This window comes from Lepisma saccharinum, chromosome 12, assembly GCF_977018435.1.
Source record: "Lepisma saccharinum chromosome 12, izLepSacc3.1, whole genome shotgun sequence".
NCBI classification, from domain to species: domain Eukaryota; kingdom Metazoa; phylum Arthropoda; class Insecta; order Zygentoma; family Lepismatidae; genus Lepisma; species Lepisma saccharinum.
In genome coordinates this window covers 17,662,349-17,682,680 of record NC_139240.1, presented here as the reverse complement: position 1 = coordinate 17,682,680, position 20,332 = coordinate 17,662,349, and the positions used below count along the sequence as shown (strand labels likewise).

The 20,332-nt window shown below is 43.6% G+C and overlaps 1 protein-coding gene across 4 annotated transcripts in view; it reads left to right on the top strand.

Annotated features, from left to right (window-relative positions):
* Window positions 1-20,332, top strand: part of LOC145996391 (carcinine transporter-like) — a 168,793-nt gene that overhangs the window by 125,262 nt on the left and 23,199 nt on the right. For 3 of the 4 annotated variants that reach the window (XM_083132826.1, XM_083132825.1, XM_083132828.1), the window contains exon 4: window positions 8,570-8,732. The exons of the other annotated variant lie outside the window; for it this stretch is intronic. In XM_083132826.1, coding sequence (XP_082988952.1) covers window positions 8,570-8,732 — 163 coding nt within the window. The remainder of the gene's footprint in view (window positions 1-8,569; window positions 8,733-20,332) is intronic. 4 annotated transcript variants of the gene reach the window in all.

Sequence of the window (20,332 nt, the reverse complement as noted above, 5' to 3'; positions counted from 1 at the left end):
ATTCGCTACAGTTGCTGCAGCTGCTCTTAGCCGTCGCAGTGTAGGTGTACAAACCAGCGACGTGTCCACCCAAACAACAACGCTTCCTGTAGTAGCTCGTCCTGCTTCGAGGAAACCAGCAACCACTCCTCGCTCCACAGAGAAAACGTTCAAGCAGGTAGACAGCAAAGAATACTTTCTCAAGTCCAGTAGCTCTCCAGTCAGAGTGGCAGCCACCACACTGAAACTTAAGGCGCAGCTGAAAGCTGCCCGGCGGGCGCTCAAAGCACCCGCCCCCACTCCCCCTTCTTCATCCCCTTCGCCCTCTGTGTCCTTACCCCAGGACATGATACAGGACGAAGCCGCGGATGAAGAATTTATCAAGGTGACAGGGCCTAGAAATAAAGTACGCCTTAAAAGGTAACAACCATACCTCCAGCTATGGCTTATTGTCTCCAATGGAACCTTAACGGTTTCCGTACACATCTCGAGGAACTGCAAATTCTAATATCTGAATTTGACCCTGCCATCATATGTCTCCAAGAGACACATTTTGGTCCAAATGAATCAGTGATTCTGAACGGATACACGCTTTACCGTACCGACAAGCTTCATGAGGGTTGTCGTGCACACGGTGGTGTTTCAATCGGTGTTCGAGATAACATCCACTCAACGCCAATCTTTCTCACCACCCCCCTCCAAGCTGTCGCCGTGCGGGTCCATCTACCGCAGCCAATATCTGTGTGCTGTGTTTACATCACAAGGGAGGAGCGATTCTCTATTGAGGACCTCCTTTCTATATTCGAACAACTTCCGTCTCCTGTAGTTCTTTTGGGCGATTTTAATTCCTACCATTGTTTGTGGGGCTCCGTTCGTACAGAGCCCCGGGGTCAAAGTGTAGATCAATTCCGTGAGGCATCAGGTTTAACGTTGCTGAATGATGGGACTCCCACATATTTCAGTCCTTCCTCAGGCACACACTCTGCGTTGGACTTGTCCTTCTGCAGTCCCAGCCTTGCTCCTACCACATCTTGGAGCGTTCACCCTGATCTCTGTGGGAGTGATCACTTCCCTCTCATTCTTTCCTTCGAACATCTTCGGCAATCACGTGAACAACACCCTCACTGGAATCTCAGTCGGGCTGACTGGGATGCCTTCGAGCGTGCAGTGGACCTTGAAGTCGATCTTGCGTCGACTTTACCACCAATCGACGCCTTAGATGTCTTTGTGTCAAGAGTGCATGATGCTGCACGCACCTCCATCCCACATCCCAGTGGACCTGCGAGGCGTCGCCCAGTCCCCTGGTGGACTGCGGAGATCAGTGCAGCCATCAAGGACCGTAATCATGCCCTAGATCGATTTAATAAGAACCACACTGCCGCAAACCTCGAGCAGTTCCGCATTAAGCGTGCCCGTGCCCGTCGGCTCATCCGAGCCAGTAAGAAGGCGTGCTGGGTCCAATACGTGTCTTCTCTGACGAAGCAGGCTTCGTCGAAAACCGTTTGGACCAAAGTACGTCGCATCCAGGGGGGTGCATCTACTCCTCTGAGCGCTCTGGAGCACGATGGGACGTTGTACACCGATTCCGGAGACATAGCAAATATCTTGGCCACGCAGTTTTCTGATGACTCTAGCTCGGAAAATTATGAACCACGTTTCCGCCGTGAGAAGGACCGTCAGGAGAGACGCCCTCTAGTTTTTCGAAGTCATAACACCGAGCCATACAACTCTCCATTCACTGAACGGGAGTTCGATCAGGCGCTTCGAGATTCTAAGAATACAGCTCCTGGAGTGGACAAGATCCACTATGAGATGCTTCGTCATCTGCCCATTGGAGCAAAATATTTCCTTTTGACGGTATTCAACAGGCTTTGGTTGGAGGACTCTTTCCCTTCGTCCTGGAAAAAAGCAATTATCGTTCCCATCCTGAAACCAGGTAAACAACGCACCGCAGCCTCGAGTTATAGGCCTATTGCCTTAACTAGCTGTGTGTGCAAGTTGATGGAACGCATGATCAACAAGCGTCACACCTGGTTTTGGAATGAAAACTGCTTGATAAGTAATTTTCAATGTGGTTTTCGCTCCAACCGTTCCACACTGGACCATCTGGTTCAGCTGGAAACACATATTCAGGATGCATTCCTCAACAAGGAACATTTAATTGCAGTTTTCTTTGACCTCCAAGAGGCATATGACATAACGTGGCGCTTTGGCATCCTAAAGCAGCTCCATTCTTGGGGCGTCCGTGGCCATATGGCGTACTTTATTCAAAACTTTTTATCTGATCGTTTTTTCCGCGTACGTGTTGGGAACTCCTTTTCGGATCTTCACGAACAAGAGAACGGTGTCCCACAGGGCAGCGTTTTAAGTGTGACTCTGTTTGCCATAGCAGTGAACAGTGTTATGGCAAACATTCTTTCCCCTGTACATGGCCTCCTCTATGTAGACGACCTCACGATCTTTTGTCGCTCACGGAATCTCGCGTCAGCTTCTCGTCAACTCCAACTGACGATAAACCGTTTGGTTGAGTGGTCCTCCCAAACAGGTTTCACCTTCTCATCCGAGAAATCCGTGTGTGTTCACTTTTGTCGTCAGCGTACATGTCATTTAGATCCTGACCTGTACATGGGGAAGTCTCCCCTTTGCTTCGTGAATGAGGTCCGCTTCCTGGGCCTCATTTTCGATAAGAAATTAACATGGCTACCTCACCTTCGCCAGTTGAAGTTCTCTTGTCTTCGAGTTCTCAACTTTTACGTGTTTTATCCCATACTTCCTGGGGTGCTGATAGGACGGTACTGCTTCGATTGTATCGTGCACTCATCAGGTCGAAGCTTGAATATGGATGTGTTGTGTATTCTTCTGCCCGCCCATCTAGACTTCGCATCCTAGACACCGTCCACCATGCTGGTATACGTGTGTGCTCTGGTGCTTTTCGGACCAGCCCTATCGCCAGTTTGTACGTAGAGGCATCTGAGCCGTCGCTGTCTCTGCGAAGACAGCGGCTGGTAGTGAACTACTACCTCCATCTTCGCTCGATGCCTTCACATCCCTCATTTCACACCATCTCAGACGAGAATAGGCTGGCAAGGTATCGGCTCCCCCTAGTTCCCCAAGACCATTTGGTGTTCGTTCAGACGAGATCCTGTCAGCACTTGGTGTTGACAGTGATCTTCCTGGCGTCTCTCCACTAATTCCGCCTCTCCCTACCTGGGAGTTTCCTGCACCTTCTATCGATTTTTCTCTGACTGCCCTTCCAAAGTCAGAGACACCAGTGGTTGTATACCAGTAAAGGCTTTTAGAACTTCGTGCGAAGCACCATAATTTTAATGTGTTTTACACGGATGGGTCCAAGACAGTCGAATCAGTTGGTTGCGCCTTCGTCCTAGACTCTCAAAGCTCCAGTTACTCACTACATCCTGCCTGTTCCATCTATACGGCAGAGTTGTACGCCATTCTAAAGACACTGGATTTTGCAGATGTCAACGGTCTGAAGAAGGTCCTTGTGTGCTGTGATTCGACCAGCGTGTTGCAGTCTCTGGATTCGCCGTATTCCCGGCATCCAGTAGCGCAACGCATATTCAGACGACTTGTGTCCTTATCTGCCAGCACGGATGTACACTTCTGTTGGGTCCCTAGCCACGTGGGCATCCAGGGGAACGAAGCAGCTGATGCTGCCGCCAAGTCTGCTGATGCGGACGGCGATGTTCTCGTCCACCTTTTGCCAGCTAGCGACCTGCAGAACATGTTCCGCTGTCGTCTTCTTGAAACTTGGCAGGCCGAGTGGGATACGGAAACGGGGAACAAGCTTCACGCTATTAAGCCCACCATAGGTGCTTGGCGTTCCTCGTCCCGTCCCTCTCGGCGAGAAGAAGTCACTCTAACTCGCATGCGTCTAGGACACAGCCGTCTTACGCATAGTCACTTGCTGCAAGGGCTGGACCCTCCGTTGTGTCGTGTTTGCAATGTTTTATTAAGCATTCGACACATTCTCGTTGAATGTGTCGATCTTGCTTACCTCCGGCAGACTTTTAACATTTCCGGCTGTTTGTCATCCCTCTTGGGTGATGACAGCAGCATTTTATCAAATGTTTTTAGTTTTTTACGAAGAGCTGGACTCTTCCACCGTCTGTAAGGAGATTTTTAGTTTGGTTGTTCTGACTTTTTAATATGTTTTGTTTGTCTCGTGCAGGTCTTTTTACAACCTTGCACTTTTAATGTTTTCCCAAGGGGCTATTTACACCCCTTTTTATGATTTTAGTCAGAATTTTAGATAAGGGGCTACTTCCCCGTATACATTGAAGGGTGCAAAATTGCCTTTAGTGCCGACGCACCCAAAAAAGTTTTAAATCAATCAATCAATCGATTCTCTTCAATTCACAGTTTGTGCACAGTAAGATTTTGACTTTTAGCGTCTTAGTTAATATTTATAATATTGTTTTTATGTTTCGATATGCTTTGTATATATATCTTAAGAATTTAATACTCCGTTTCCTCACGCACCGTATAAAAATATTGCGAAATCTACGAGCTCACTTGCTATCCTTGCTGCAGACGCTATGTTGCTAAAAATACTCAGTTGCTGACCAAGGCAGATTTATTAAGAAATATAAACACTTAACAAGTAACGTTTCAACCCTGTATCAGGGTCTTCCTCAAACGAAGAACTAAAGAGTCATTCCATGCGAAATCAACACAGCCTTTGACCTGACCATCTCCGATTTTCATGAAATTTTGGGAGTTGAAACAATGCATGGAACTTAGTAACTATGAAAATTTTTAGTCTCGTGCGTCTTGTAATTGTTAAATTATTCAAGGTCAAAGTTAGCATAAATTGCCCTTTTTGAGCCCGCTTAGCTATACTAAATCTGCTGTAACTCCGCCACTATTTTGCCTAGGAAGCTCAAATAAAGCTTATTGTACAGGGAATTGAATAAGCTTTCCAGTGATATATAACAAGCTTACCTTTGGATAAAAATATAATTTTGTCACTTGACCTTGACATTTGACCTTGAATAAACATGTCATCACCAAAAATCGTGAAAAAAATATATTTGGTCCCTCATTCCATACTATAAAACATATCAAAAAATCATTCTGGGACTGCAATGGGATCAGAAGATACAAAATAATATGTGTAACTATGTGACTGATAAAAGCCCCATTACATGAACTATGAAGAGTCAAAAGTCCCTTAACACTCCCTACAAAATGTGAAGGAGTTATCTTGGGTATAATTGGTCATAAAAGAAATAGGTTAGGCACAGGGAGATCCCTAGCCGTGTGTGTCAAGTGCAGGTCCGGCATATTGTTGACCGCCATATTGAATTCAACCCAAAAATTTCAAAGGAAAGGGGGTGATGTGATATATCAAATGAGGCTAGAATTTCACAAGAAATGAAGTGACGAAGGATTTTCCAACGTATCTTACGCCAGCAAAAAGTTATACACATATCTTTCACTTACGATATATGCACATTATAATGTCAATGTTCCTGTCAGCACACTCGTTGACGTCTCTCACACTCGCATAGAACATTTGGCAATGTAGCATGTGCAACATCGGAAGCAGCAACTATGCCTTCTCTCAGATGGTCAATATCAGGGACTTTTAGACATTCTCTTCAAATGTTTCTGAAGGTAAAAGTCCTCCTAAGATGTTAGATCTGTAAATGTGCAGGCCTTTTAATAGATCCCCGTGTGCCCATCAATCTGCCTAGAAAATTACCATGAAGAAATTGCAAAAAGTGGTCACACTCTGTCCTGTTTCAAAACTCTGGAAAAGTGCCATATCCCGTAAGCAAGGGTGAAAAAACCTGTTCACTTAACAAATCCAAGAAGCCCTCACCATTTAAGGTTCCGTTGTTGAATATGGACCAACCATTTCCGTTCGCCATACATTATACCACATAATTAGCTTACCAGCAACAACCATTCGACTGAGCAAATCACAGGTATTGCATATTATTTTTATTAACTTCACCGTGAACATAAAAATTAGCCTCGTCACTGAAGATTTTTTCATTCCAAAGGAAGTGTCACGTAATTGTTTGAGATACTTTTCCCAATATTCTTCACTATTCAACTATTTGGTGAATGTAGCTGATTAAAATCATATGCAATGGTACGTATACTTCTTTCTCTCCCAAGATGTCAGCGTGATCTCGATGAGTTCCTAACACGTTAGGAGCATTCCAATGCTTTGTTTTTAACACCTCGAAAAGGAGAAAATGGTTACAAGCATGCAGTAATAAATTTTTTCTGGTTAAATATATGTTGGATAAACCTTCGTCACTTCATTTCTTGTGAAATTCTAGCCTCATTTGATATATCACATCACCCCCTTTCCTTTGAAATTTTTGCGTTGAATTCAATATGGCGGTCAACAATATGCCGGACCTGGGCTTGACACACACGGCTAGGGATCTCCCTGTGCCTAACCTATTTCTTTTATGATCAATTATACCCAGGATAACTCCTTCATATTTTGTAGGGGGTGTTAAGGGACATTTGACTCTTCATAGTTCATGTAATGGGGCTTTTATCAGTCACATAGTTACACATATTATTTTGTATCTTCTGATCCCATTGCAGTCCCAGAATGATTTTTTGGTATGTTTTAGAGTATGGTATGAGGGACCAAATATATTTTTTTCACGACTTTTGGTGATGACATGTTTAGAGATATTCAAGGTCAAATGTCAAGGTCAAGTGACAAAATTATATTTTTATCCAAAGGTAAGCTTGTTATATATCACTGGAAAGCTTGTTCAATTCCCTGTACAATAAGCTTTATTTGAGCTTCCTAGGCAAAATAGTGGCGGAGTTACAGCACATTTAGTATAGCTAAGCGGGCTCAAAAAAGGCAATTTCTGCAAACTTTGACCTTGAATAATTTAACAATTACAAGACGCACGAGACTAAAAATTTTAATAGTTACTAAGTTCTATGCATAGTTTCAACTCCCCAAATTTCATGAAAATCGGAGATGGTCAGGTTAAAAATTGCACATATCTGTGTTGATTTGGCATGGAATGACTCTAAACTAATATGACGAAATACAGATACAGAAAGATTACATAAACATAGCAGGGTGACTAACCACACAAAAACAAATCATCTTGAAGGTCCTTATCTTGGACAATTTCTCCAAAGGAAATAAATACACATCACCTCTTGACAGTTGACTAATGGGTCTACCACACTGACAGGTGATTGACAGGTCAAGATTAGCCAGAGTCTAGAACTACCTGTTTATCATTCTCCCACCCGTCCTGCCTTTTTGGATATGCATGAATACCGCCTCCCATGGACTTCTTCTCTTCTATTTCTTCCTTGTTCGTTGTTCTACTTTTTCCTTCCTTCCTTCTTCTCATCCTTTCAATTTTCTCTAATACATTCTTCCATTCCTTGTTTATCTTGAGTCAGCCATTCCAATTCATGATGTCTTATCCTTTCTTCTCTATTTCTTTGGCCTCCTTCCATTTTCTCACTAGTTCTCTCTTCTCTTTTCCTATTCGCCTAGCCGAATACCATTCTACTTCCTGTCCCGTTTCTCAAGTGTGTTTGAATATGGCATTCCTGTATCTCTTCAATCTCACTTAATCCATATGTTGCTTTAACCTGTCTTTCAGCCTCTTCTTCGTTTCCCCTATATATACACTTTCGCATCCTCTGCACTTCACCTCTTAGATAACCCCTTCCTCTTCTTCCTCTCTCTTTTCTTCCTTCTTCTTGCTGGCTATACTTAACACAGTGTGTCCTCCCTTCCTGTAACTTCTTATACCCTCTTTCCCCAGCACTTGCATATCTTCTCTGTGGCCTCTCCCATACTTCTTATACCAAACCATATCTCTTTTTCTTCCTTCTCTTCCGGTCCTCTCTCTTTTATTTCTTTCCTTCTTCTGTTGATGTTGTGTGTGTCTTTCTTTTCACAGCCATTCTCTTCCAGTTGTTCCCAGGCTATTAATCTTGATTTCGTATTCCCCTTTCTCTGTGCATATCTTCTTTATTCGGTCTTACATGCTCCTTATAAAATTACGTTTTGTTGCATCACCCACATCACTTCTTTTGTGGCAGAACACTCCTTCCGAAACACTTCTTTAGTCAACTGTCAAGAGATGATGTGTATTTATTTCCTTTGGAGAAATCGTCCAAGATGATTTGTTTTTGTGTGGTTAATCTGCTATGTGTATGTAATCTTTCTGCATCTGTATTTCGTCATTTTAGTTTAGTTCTTCGTCTGAGGAAGACCCTGATACAGGGTTGAAACGTTACTTGTTAAGTGTTTATATTTCTTAATAAATCTGCCTTGGTCAGCAACTGAGTGTTTTTAATATGGAAACAAGGCTTAATTATATTGCTATGTTGCTGTACATAAACTAGAAATACAACAAATTTTCCTCGCCAATCAGCAACATTTCACGCAGCAGTTCCCATTTGTATTGTCCAACTATGATCTTACATTTAGCAAGTCACATTTAATGAATTCATAAAATCGAGCACACCTTCTAACCATTGTAGAATATGCTAGATTTGCGTGTTGGTTAAGATACAATGTTGACAAATGTTATTTTGTTACATTCTTCTGCAGCGTGCCGCTATGGATGGGAGTTCGACACCACCTGGTACAGCAGGACGGCTCCAACGGATGAAAGCTGGGTGTGTGACAAGAATCTGTATGTTCCCAACACTATTATGTGGGGTAAAATAGGTGCTATTGTTGGAACTTCTATTTTCGGACATTTGGGAGACATGTAAGTTTACAGTTAAATAGCCTGTAGACCTTAGAATTTAGCAGGGGCGTGCCGTGACCTTTTGTGATAAGCAAGCGATGGGATAATTTTTCGTTTCGGTTAATTAAACAATTTCAAATATAATATAGGCCTACACACATTCCCATTTTCAATAATGTGCATAATGATGACATATCGGGCTTGAGTGTGTAAAGTGCATACATACCGTAAAATCAAATCTTTGCTACACGGTTTTTAAAGAAGAAAACAGCCTCTCGATTTAAACTTTTAAATTCCAACCATGAAGAAAATAATGATTTACGTGATATTTGAGGGCAACTGTAAATTAAATTACGTTCTTTTTTAACCATGAAAATAATAACATCCTATTAGCATCAAGTTTCGATCTTAAATAAGCGGACGGGTTTCGGTTTCTTACTTGGCTGGAATTATGAATCATGACTAACAGGACGAAAGAGTGTTTATGTGATTATTGATTGATTGATTGAGTTGGTGTTTTAAGTCCACGTTATGCACAGTAAGGCTAATCAGGACTGGAGCTACAGTTTAAAGTGGGATCCGAACCACTTTGTGCCTCCACCGGATATCGAACCCGGGACCCCTTGATTACAAGGCGACGACGCTACCACTGCACCACCGGGGAGGCGTTTATGTAATTATCATTCACTCAATCGAATCCTAGAGTTTAAATAAATAATACAGAAAAATATTAAACAATCAAATTATAAATTGAAAAAAAAATATCTTACTTAAGTTGGAATTCCTGCCGTCTGTTCTTCTTGGTGAATTCATCTATCACGTCTCCCTAAAAATTTTCGCCCCTATTTCACAGCTCCCTTAATAACGTCTTTCGATTGAAAGCTGTGTCAAATTTGATAATCCCTCTTGCCTTTGATTACTGCGACAGTAAGTTTTGATTATCTTCAAGGCAGAAAATTACCTTTCCACAGATGCTGTTACAGGAATAATCATAACCAGTAAACACAGTTTACGTAGTTCAGCCATACAATCATTGAGTTGCATGTGGTTCAGGTACGTGTACAAATCACAAAAATTTTATCACGAAAATCTTCTGATTTATACATTACAGTTAGTTCAGTTTTCAGGCGGAGGCAATCAAAATGACGGCCATATGTAGCCTGCAAAGATTGTAAGGTACAGTCAGGAAAATGTTGAGAATTCTCTGTGAATTTACCACTATGTAGCAACTCGAGAAATGAAAGTGTGTCAAGGTTTGCATATCTTGTCCATATTTGCATAATTATTGTATCCAGAATTTCAACGAATACTCGTCTGTAGTACCGAACAGCTTCCTCGTCGGATGTAACACCTCTTTGATGAAATTTTGACAGATTCTTATAATATGAATTTGCATTCGCTTCCAGAACGCGTTGAAAGTGTTCCTCTTGTCTTCCATTACCCTCAAACACTCCATTACTTTTTTCTGGCAGTATGATATGTCATTACATTTAGCTTGGAGAATATCGAACAGAACATCAATGTATTGAAATATTTCATCAAATAACTGCAAGCGAAAGACAAATGGAAAGCTACCTAGTCTTCCACAAAACCCACTAGCTTCGTTGTAAGTGTTGGTGTCCCAGTCCTCGGGGTTGTCTGTAATTTCTTCGAACAACTCAATTAAAGATTCCCTGTAATTATTAACAGTTTGGATAAGTCTAGAATTGAAGTTCCACCTTGTAGTTGCAACACGTGGCAACTACTTTCTTTAACGCTGTTTGCAGATTGCAGCAGCTTTAATTTAAGACATGCGCATAGCAGTGAACAAACATAGGTTCTGGATAATTTTCTCGTACTTTTGATTGTAAACCATTCAGTATACTTGCATCAGTAGTAGACCTAGTGGCCGGGTACCCAGTCATCATTTGGAGCTCGAACCATCATTTGGAGCTCGATCGCCTTAATGGATTTCTCTCGTAAGGCATGTGTTGCCAACTCCTTACCCGAAAAAATCACCAAGATTATGACGCTCGTCGTAGCTTTTTATGATGTACATTTTGAGAGCAGAGTTGACAACACTGTGGGTTTACTGTAGCCTTTTATGAGGGGGGGGGGTCTATTGCCCTCTGTTTGCATCTGGCAACACTACCGTAGATTGACAGTGTTGTTAACCTACTGGTTTTTTCACTGTAAATTTTCATCAAAGGGCCTGAGGGGGTCCATGTATTTTTTATGTCTGGCAACACTGTTGGGGGCCTAGTGTTGGCGACACTGTGGGTTTACTGTAGCCTTTTATGAGGGGGGTTTATTGCCCCCTTTTTATATTTGGCAATTTTATTGGATGTTCCTTTTATTTAAGGCTCGAAATTATTATTTGAGGCTTGAAATCATCATTTGATGCTCGTCGGTGTTGCCTACCCACTCTACAAAAATTCTACTATATCGTAACAATATGATTTTTCACTGGCTAAGCTAACCTACAAATAGGAATTGGCGGCACTGACTTATAAACCAACTGGGTCCTCTTGGCATGTTTTTTCATGATGTGTTGCTAGGCTATTGAGCATCTTGGCGTATACAATGTATATATTTTTGAGGGGGAGGGGTTATAGCTTTTTACGCTGTACGAATACTGGAAGCTTGACAGTGACAACCAACAGAGTAGGTAACACTAGTTTCTGACAGTGAATTTAAAATAAAATATTAAACAAAATACATGAGTAAGCACTGTGATTACAAATAGTACCAGTGTTATGCCCCCCCCCCCAACTCCAACTGGACAACTGGGGAAAATAATTGTACAACAATTTGTACCTAATTGTACAATACTTGTACCTAATTGAGAGAGCCTTCCCGCAACTTACTTCATGCACAATTTATATGATTTTACAACTGTGAAAAGAAAGCATATGTGTTCTGTATGCACACATTCATTCTTATTTTTCGAAGTTGAATGGAAGCACATGTTTTTTTACGCTCTCGTAATACTGACCTTGCCCCAGTGATTTTAAATTGCTTCCATCCGGTTTTTTTTTCTGTGTTATTTCCGCATGCACGCAACATTCGCTTTCAATAGTTTAATGAAATACAGAAGGAGTGTTAGTTTAGCAGGTTCCGAGTTTACAATTTATTAAATTAAACAATAATTTATGTAAGATTATACTTGTACTTACCGAACACAAAATAATAAAAGCACATGTGAATCTTTGCGTGTGTTCAATGTTATATGACGACTGAGTAAAAAAATAATGTTGACTCCCCGAAAGATAAAAGTTCCCGGTTCGATATCAGATGCATGCAAATTTTATGTTTTGCTCTCCAAAATCTTGATTTTTATGTTTGTGCTATTTGTCATACAGCAGAGGAGAAGAGGGGAGAGGGCAGGGGAGGGGGTACTATTAGCGCCATCTATTAGCAAACAATAGAAATAAAAAGTAGCGTCAAACTTTTTCAACACCCAAAAATTTTAAACATCCTCGCGTAGTAATACGATCTAGCTGAAGATGTTTGAAGGAGTACTCTTAGTCGACGAAGCTAATTGCTAGGGCCCATATATTGCTAAAATGTTCTTTGATTTGCATATTTCTCATACCGCCATATGTTGTTCTAGTTGACTTCTTCCAAAAAAAATGCTAATTAGCGAGAGTTAATTAAGCAAGGCAAGTAAAAGAAGCAAATAGGACAATATGTGGTGGCGTGAGAATATGTAAAAATTCGATTCAGAGGTGGATCGAATTAAAATTGGGGGATATTTTGCATTTTTTCCCTATAATGTACAAAACATTTACCGTACATAATCTTTTCCATTTACAACAGTATAAAATAAGAGGAATGTGTGACAATATCTATATTAATTAGGAAGGTATGTTGTATGCTAGGTTAGCTAATTGTGTCTTCTACAACTTTACTGTATAGAGGAAAGATGGAAAAAGAGAGCTCTACAAAAACTAACGCTCTTAACAATATTGTACGCCCCGTGAAAATTATATATAAATAAGGCATAAACGTATTATCTGCTTTCATGTCAGATTTTCCCGACCTGTGAGCTGTAGTGTTTAGGTGACAAGCGACGCGCTCAAATATAATACCGTTGACAATATTGAACGCCCCGTGAAAATTATATATAAATAAGGCATAAACGTATTATCTGCTTTCATGTCAGATTTTCCCGACCTGTGAGCTGTAGTGTTTAGGTGACAAGCGACGCGCTCAAATATAATACCGTTGACAATATTGAACGCCCCGTGAAAATTACATATAAATAAGGCATAAGCGTATTATCTGCTTTCATGTCAGATTTTCCCGACCTGTGAGCTGTAGTGTTTAGGTGACAAGCGACGCGCTCAAATATAATACCGTTGACAATATTGAACGCCCCGTGAAAATTATATATAAATAAGGTATAAGCGTATTATCTGCTTTCACGTCAGATTTTCCCGACCTGTGAGCTGTAGTGTTTAGGTGACAAGCGGCCCGCTCAAATATAATACCGTTGACAATATTGAACGCCCCGTGAAAATTATATATAAATAAGGCATAAGCGTATTATCTGCTTTCATGTCAGATTTTCCCAACCTGTGAGCTGTAGTGTTTAGGTGACAAGCGACGCGCTCAAATATAATACCGTTGACAATATTGAACGCCCCGTGAAAATTATATATAAATAAGGTATAAGCGTATTATCTGCTTTCATGTCAGATTTTCCCAACCTGTGAGCTGTAGTGTTTAGGTGACAAGCGGCCCGCTCAAATATAATACCGTTGACAATATTGTACGCCCCGTGAAAATTATATATAAATAAGGCATAAGCGTATTATCTGCTTTCATGTCAGATTTTCCCGACCTGTGAGCTGTAGTGTTTAGGGGACAAGCGGCCCGCTCAAATATAATACTGTTGACAATATTGTACGCCCCGTGAAAATTATATATAAATAAGGCATAAGCGTATTATCTGCTTTCATGTCAGATTTTCCCGACCTGTGAGCTGTAGTGTTTAGGGGACAAGCGACCTGCTGAAATATAATACTGTTGACAATATTGTACGTATATTGTATTGTATAGGAGACTAGAAGCATATAATTTGGCGAAAAAAAACCCAAATAAGATCATAGAAAATAGTTAAAAAAAAGTGAGCAATTATATTTTGCATTGCACAGCATTTGGTATTAAATAACATACCCCCAAAAAATCTCTGCATTATGCGTTCTGTAAAAAATTGCCCTACGTGCCAAATTGGTGTGTCAAGTCAACATTTTCAAAGGCACTGTCGTACTTGTGTGCCGGGAAAGCGAATATGTGCAACCAAACTGTGCTCTAAGTGTGGAAAAAATATTTCTATTGACAACTTCAAGCGACACCAGCTTACTTGCAAGAGCACTGGAACATCTCTACCGCAACCTTCCAAGCGAAAGGTAGAAGTAACCTCCCTCAATGCATCGCCACCTGCCAAACGCGTCAAGCTGGCGAAGAAAGCAGACCGATTTGCGTTTGAGCATTTATTAGAAGACTTTAACATAACATCAGACAGCTCATGCGATGTGCGTAGTTTTCTGGAGAGCAAGCGAGCTAAGATATTATCCATCCTCAACGATGCATTGGCTACATACTCCACTAAATTCTATGCTGTGCTATGCTGCAAGTATAAGAAACCATCTGATGAAATATATAAATTCTTCCATGCGACAAAAGCAAAAACACTGCATCAGGCAGATATCACTGACCTCGACAGCATCTACGACAAGTTTGTCGAGGAGTTTGTGGCAAAGCACGAGGAGCATCAGGCTAAAGGCTCGGGCGGTTCGCTGTGTGGCGACCCTCACGAACTTTGTCTGACGCTTAGCAAGTTCCTGCCACTGGCAGGGTCTAGCTATATTGCCCTGCCACCCGAGGTTGAAGCAAGGAAAGCTGTTCTCAATATTCAGAACAAAGACACCAAATGCTTCCTCTGGTCGGTGCTGGCAGCATTGCACCCTGTTCACTGGAAAAACAGTCCACGCCGTGTTAACCACTACACGCAGTATGAGTCGGAACTGGAGGATGCAATGGCCGGGATTGCCTACCCTGTAGAAGTCTCGCATATTCGCAAGTTTGAGGTTCGTGCTCGTGACTTGTTGGGCCTACAATTAGCCATTAATGTTTACGGTCTCACCGAGAACGAAAATGAGGTCCACCCCATCCGGGTGAGCAACGTGAGCAACAACAACGAGGTACGAGAAATCAACCTCCTGCTCATCAAGGACGAGACCCATCACCATTACACCCTTATCCGTTCCCTCTCTCGGCTTGTTTCGACCCAACGGAGCAAAGACAAAACCCACGTCGAGGTGTGTCGCAGGTGCTTGGCTACATTTAATAATCGAGAACAGCAGGGTTACCGGCGCATCAGAGGTCCCAACATTGCTGCTGAGAAGCTAGCTCGCCACATGTTCTACTGTGGTACCAACGAGCCTGCACGAATTATCCTGCCCGAACCTGGTGCAGTAGAGTGCTTTCGCATGCACAGTGCTATGGTGAAGCATCCTGCCTATATTGTAGCAGACTTCGAGGCCTTTCTTCAACCTCTGTCTAACTGCGAGCCCAACCCCGAAACATCCTCTACCATTCCTTTCCAAATCCACGAGGCCTCGAGTTACTCCTATGTTGTGGTGTGGCGAGACCAACATATTGCCTCCGAGCCCTATGTGTATCGCGGTCCCGACCCGGCCAAACACTTCCTGGAGAGAATGCAACAGGAAGCCATCAAGATAGGGAAGGTGCTGTTGGCCCCCAAGCCCATGCTGCCTCTGTCTCCCAAAAACAAGCATCAGCACGAAATGGCTCTAAATTGTCCTGTTTGCAACTCGGTCTTCACTGACGATAACAAAAAGGTCCACCACCATGACCATTATGGGACCGGAAGCTACATTGGCCCGTGGTGCAACAGATGTAACTTGAGAGCCAGGGACCCGCGCTTCATACCGGTCTTTTTTCACAATGGCTCGGGATATGATTTCCATCACTTGGTTACACATCTAGGGTACGACAATGCGAGAATCAATGTCCTGGCGCAGAACGAGGAGCGTTATATTAGCATCAGCAAGTGGGTGCCGATCCCCAACTCAAGCAAGAGCATCGAGCTTCGGTTCCTCGACTCTCTGAGGTTCCTCCAGGCAAGCCTCGATGCTCTTGCTGGGAAGCTCAGAGACGACCAACTAGCCATTACCACATCAAGTTTCCCGAACTTAGATGTCGCACTCATCAGACGTAAAGGGGTCTACCCCTACGAATACGTCACAGACCCTTCCAAGTTCGAAGAAGAGTTGCTGCCTCCCCAGGATAAGTTCTACAGCCAGCTGAGAGGTTCTGGTATTACCGACGAGGAGTACAAGCATGCTCAGTCTATGTGGGTCGAGTTGGGTTGCCGAACTTTCGGTGATTACCACGATGCATACCTGAAGCTTGATGTGACGCTTCTTGCCGATGTGTTCCAGGCGTTTCGGGCGACTGCGATAAACATTTACAACCTGGACCCTGTATATTTTTACAGCCTTCCTGGACTGGCATGGTCGGCCATGCTCCTGCTGACTAAAGTTAAACTTTCACTTATCACCGATAATGATATCATGCTTTTCATCGAGAGAGCTATCCGGGGCGGCATGGTCCAAGTGTCGCAACGCTTCGCACACGCCAACAATCCCCACATGGCCACTGGTTACGACCCCTCCCAACCATCAAGCTACATCATGTACACTGACGTGAATAATCTTTACGGGCACTCCATGATGCAGCCACTCCCAACAGGACAGTTTGAGTGGGCTGACCCCTCCAACTTCGACATCGAAAAAGAGTGCGACGAGTTTGGGTTTTTTGCCGAGGTGGACCTCGACTTCCCCGAGAAGCTGCAGGATACATTCTGTGACCTTTCGCCTGCTCCGGAATTGAAGTGCCCACCTGGCTCGGATCAACCGAAGCTCGTCATGGACTTGGAGCCCAAAAAGCGTTATGTGCTACACTACCGGAACCTCCAGTGGTTAATGCAGCAAGGGGTCTCGGTCAAAGCAGTTTACGGCGTGCTCTTGTTCAGGCAGTCTCCATGGTTGAAGCCGTACATCGAACTGAACACCAAACATCGCACTGATGCCACTTCGGAACTTGATCGCGATTTTTTCAAATTAATGAACAATGCGGTATTTGGGAAGACCATGGAGAATGTGCGAAATCGCGTTGATGTGAGGTTGGTGACGAAGAAAACACAGTGTCGTCGACTTGTTGCAAGCCCGCTGTTTAGGTCTCGAACAATTTACAACGAACAGATGTCTCTGATTCACATGAACCGGGGCAAGGTGCTACTCAACAAGCCCATCTATGTGGGAGCTGCAGTTTTGGATCTGAGCAAGTTGTGCATGTTCGAGACATATTACGGCATACTACGTGCACACTACAACCACAATATCTCGCTCCTCTACACAGACACGGACAGCTTGGTGTACCATGTTCGCACGGCCGATGCGTATGGTGATATGGCCAAAGTTCCAGCTCTTGTCAAGCTCTTCGACACATCGGGCTATCCCCAGCTAAACCGGTATGGAATTCTGCCCCGGAACAAAAAAATACCCGGCAAACTCAAGGACGAGAAAGACGGGGATGTGATTGTGGAGTTTGCTGGACTTCGTGCCAAAGCCTATGCGATCCGGGCTGAGGGTTCAGTAACAAAAAAGGCAAAGGGTGTAAGCAGGCAAGTGGTTCGGGAGCACCTCAAGTTTGAGGATTACCTCGAGTGCCTCAGAACAAAATCGCCCATTCTACAAAAAGAGCATCGTATCCAAAGCGTCGATCATGTGCTTACAACTAATATTGTCAGGAAAGTTGCTCTGGATGCACACGACGACAAGAGGTGTATTCTTGAATGTGGGGTCCACACACTTCCGTGGGGCCACTATCGCCTCCAAACTAGTAAGGCCTGCCCAGAGTGCAACAAAAAGTAATAGGCAATGCGAAAAAAAAACAATTTTAATTTACTTCCACTTCCTCGATTACATCCATGCATGGCACAGCAAAATTAAACTTCTGGAAACTGCTAATTGCAATTTGTACTTATATATATAAAATTCCACATTTCTTATTGTGTGCTATTTTTTTTTATTTATTTAAAACTGTTCAGTCACTCTTTCATTCTTGACGTCATACACAAATGTTTTCTCTGCAATAAGAATGACACTGCACAGAGTATCTGCAGGCAAGGCATCGTGGAACTCGCATACAATCTTGATGTTGGTACGATCGTTGACCACAACCTTCTTCCTCTTAGATGTGTTGATGACGGTCATGGGTCTCCGTGCTTTGAATTCGCTGGGCGCGTAGTACACGTCCACGCTTCCCTCGGTCACGCGTTTGTAAGCCGTGTAAGCTTCGTAAAGTTTGAGGTAATCGTTTTTGGTCACGTCAAGGTTGTAATTCTCGCGCGGGAACACTTCGTTGCGTCCATTTTTGAGGTAAACGTTCTTGATCTTGCAGTCGTCGAACTTGCTGGAATCTTTTTCCTGATCGTTATCGCGTCCGGTCTGAAAAAGCACTACGACGAAATCTGGCATGTCGAACTGTATGTTGTTGAACTGCGTCGTCACGTCGAATTCCATGTGACTTCCCGACGCCATCTTCTGCACGCACTGGTAACCGTGAAAGTGAATCGGCACCTGCGGACTTTTCAAGATCTCCGCTTTGTACTTGAGGGCGTAGTTCGTTTCGTATTCCACCACCGGCATTCTCAATTCCATGCTCCGGATGACGCATTTCGCTGCTTCGGGTAAAGTGTTGGCTATCGGCGTGGTGCCGTCCGGACCCAAAGTAGCGTATCGCATCAGTGCGTCGTTGTCGTTGGCCGCTCTTCGAAACGTGATCCTCAGTCCTCCCTTCCACATGATCTCCTTGTAGTCCGAGAAGAAACCAGGCAGCAGACGCATGGGAAAGAGCACCGTGTGACTTTTCGTCGATATTTTGGTCCCGGCTTCGAATCCCCCGGCCTGGTAGTACGCTGCGTCCGTTTTGGATAATTTCAACGTTCCCACTGCCGTCGACGTGATGCCTGGATAATCTATTCTGTCGATGACGGTGTTGTGTTTCCTCACCTCCACCTGCGAGAACAGGTGAGGCACGAAGTTGTCCACGAGTATCAAGTTTGCTGCTGCGGGAAACGCGTCTCCGCTTTCTTTCTTCACCACGTCGAATTGAAGGTAGAGGTCCGCTCTGTGAGGATGAATAAACCCGTCGCCTACGTCCACGTCGTATTCGATCTCCCTGTTTGCCTCGTTGAGATTGGCGAACGTGCGACGGTTGGGAGGGAAAGATTGCAATTCGTAACTTTCGATTTGCTCCATTTTACATGTATGGTTATTTATTATACGTTGATCTCCACGATGGCCGTCGTAGTGGCACCTGCGAAATCCACCACGTCTCCTTTCTCGTTCGTCACCACCAACTCTATGTCGTCTATGCGGTTGCGACATACTGGAAAATAGATCGGCGAAGAGGGCGTGTAGATGATCGGTTCCATGAACTCGGAACTTGGTTTGAAAGTGGCTATGATTCCCGTCTGCTTGTGACTTCCTAACAATCCGTCCGAAGATTTCGTGATCATGCCTTCCGCCACGTTGCAGTGTACGTTCAGAGTCTCTATGGCCAAGAATTTAGGAATGTTGGTTGCTACGTGCTTGATGCCAGCTTCGAGTTTGGTGTTGTTCTCGAAACCTAAAAGTTCTCCCATGGTGCCCAGGTCCACGGTCTCCGTCGCGGATAGGATTTCCACTCTGTGCGTGACCGAATTTTGAGAAAGGTATGTGCCTTTGGGTAATTGAGCTTGCAAAGTGGAAAGATTGTATTGTCCTGGCGTGACGACGATGTGTTCGCTTCCGACGCTAATTTTGTTGTTGTGCTGCGTAACATTAGGTATGAGGTACATGCTGTAGAATGCACGCAGAGCCACGGATTTAGGATAGACGATGTCGTCGTGCAGCGTGAGTTTCAAGATTGAAGATTCGCTCGTGAGATGGAACACGCCCATCCTAGTGATGCTGTTTGAGGTTCCACAATGCTTTCTGGAAATCCTCGATCGTAGGGTTATTTATTTTAGAGAGAAACGCGAGCACGGATAGGCAGAGATGGCCGCAGTTCACGTCTCCGAAATTTTGAATGCGTTCGTCGTTGTAGTATATAGAGGTTTTGTTCGTTTTCAGATAATGAATTAAATTTGTAGGTGGAACACCTCCGAAAGAATCGAAAACGAATGCTTTATCATCATTTTTGTGGTAACATATCCAATGCGTGCCTGGATTTTCTTGACCGTCCAAGTTGACTACTCCGCATTCTCTTCTTTTAACGCTTGAAGGTAACGAGTCGGACATGAAAACTCCTCTGAAGTGTTTGATTTGTAACGGTTCGATCAGAGATTCAATGTCTCGGTTGGTGAGTGCTTCTGTTTCTTTTTCTTAAACTTTTTCATCACGCCCTTCCCCTTTTTCTTCTCCATGGCCAGGTTGTGACGTTTCTGTTCTTCCAACTCGGCCTTGTTCTTCTTCGAGTCGATGACGGTTTTCGCGATGGCGGCGCTACCGCCGGCTAAACTTCCAACAGCCCCCAATGCTGCTAGGATGGCCGGGATGCTGAAT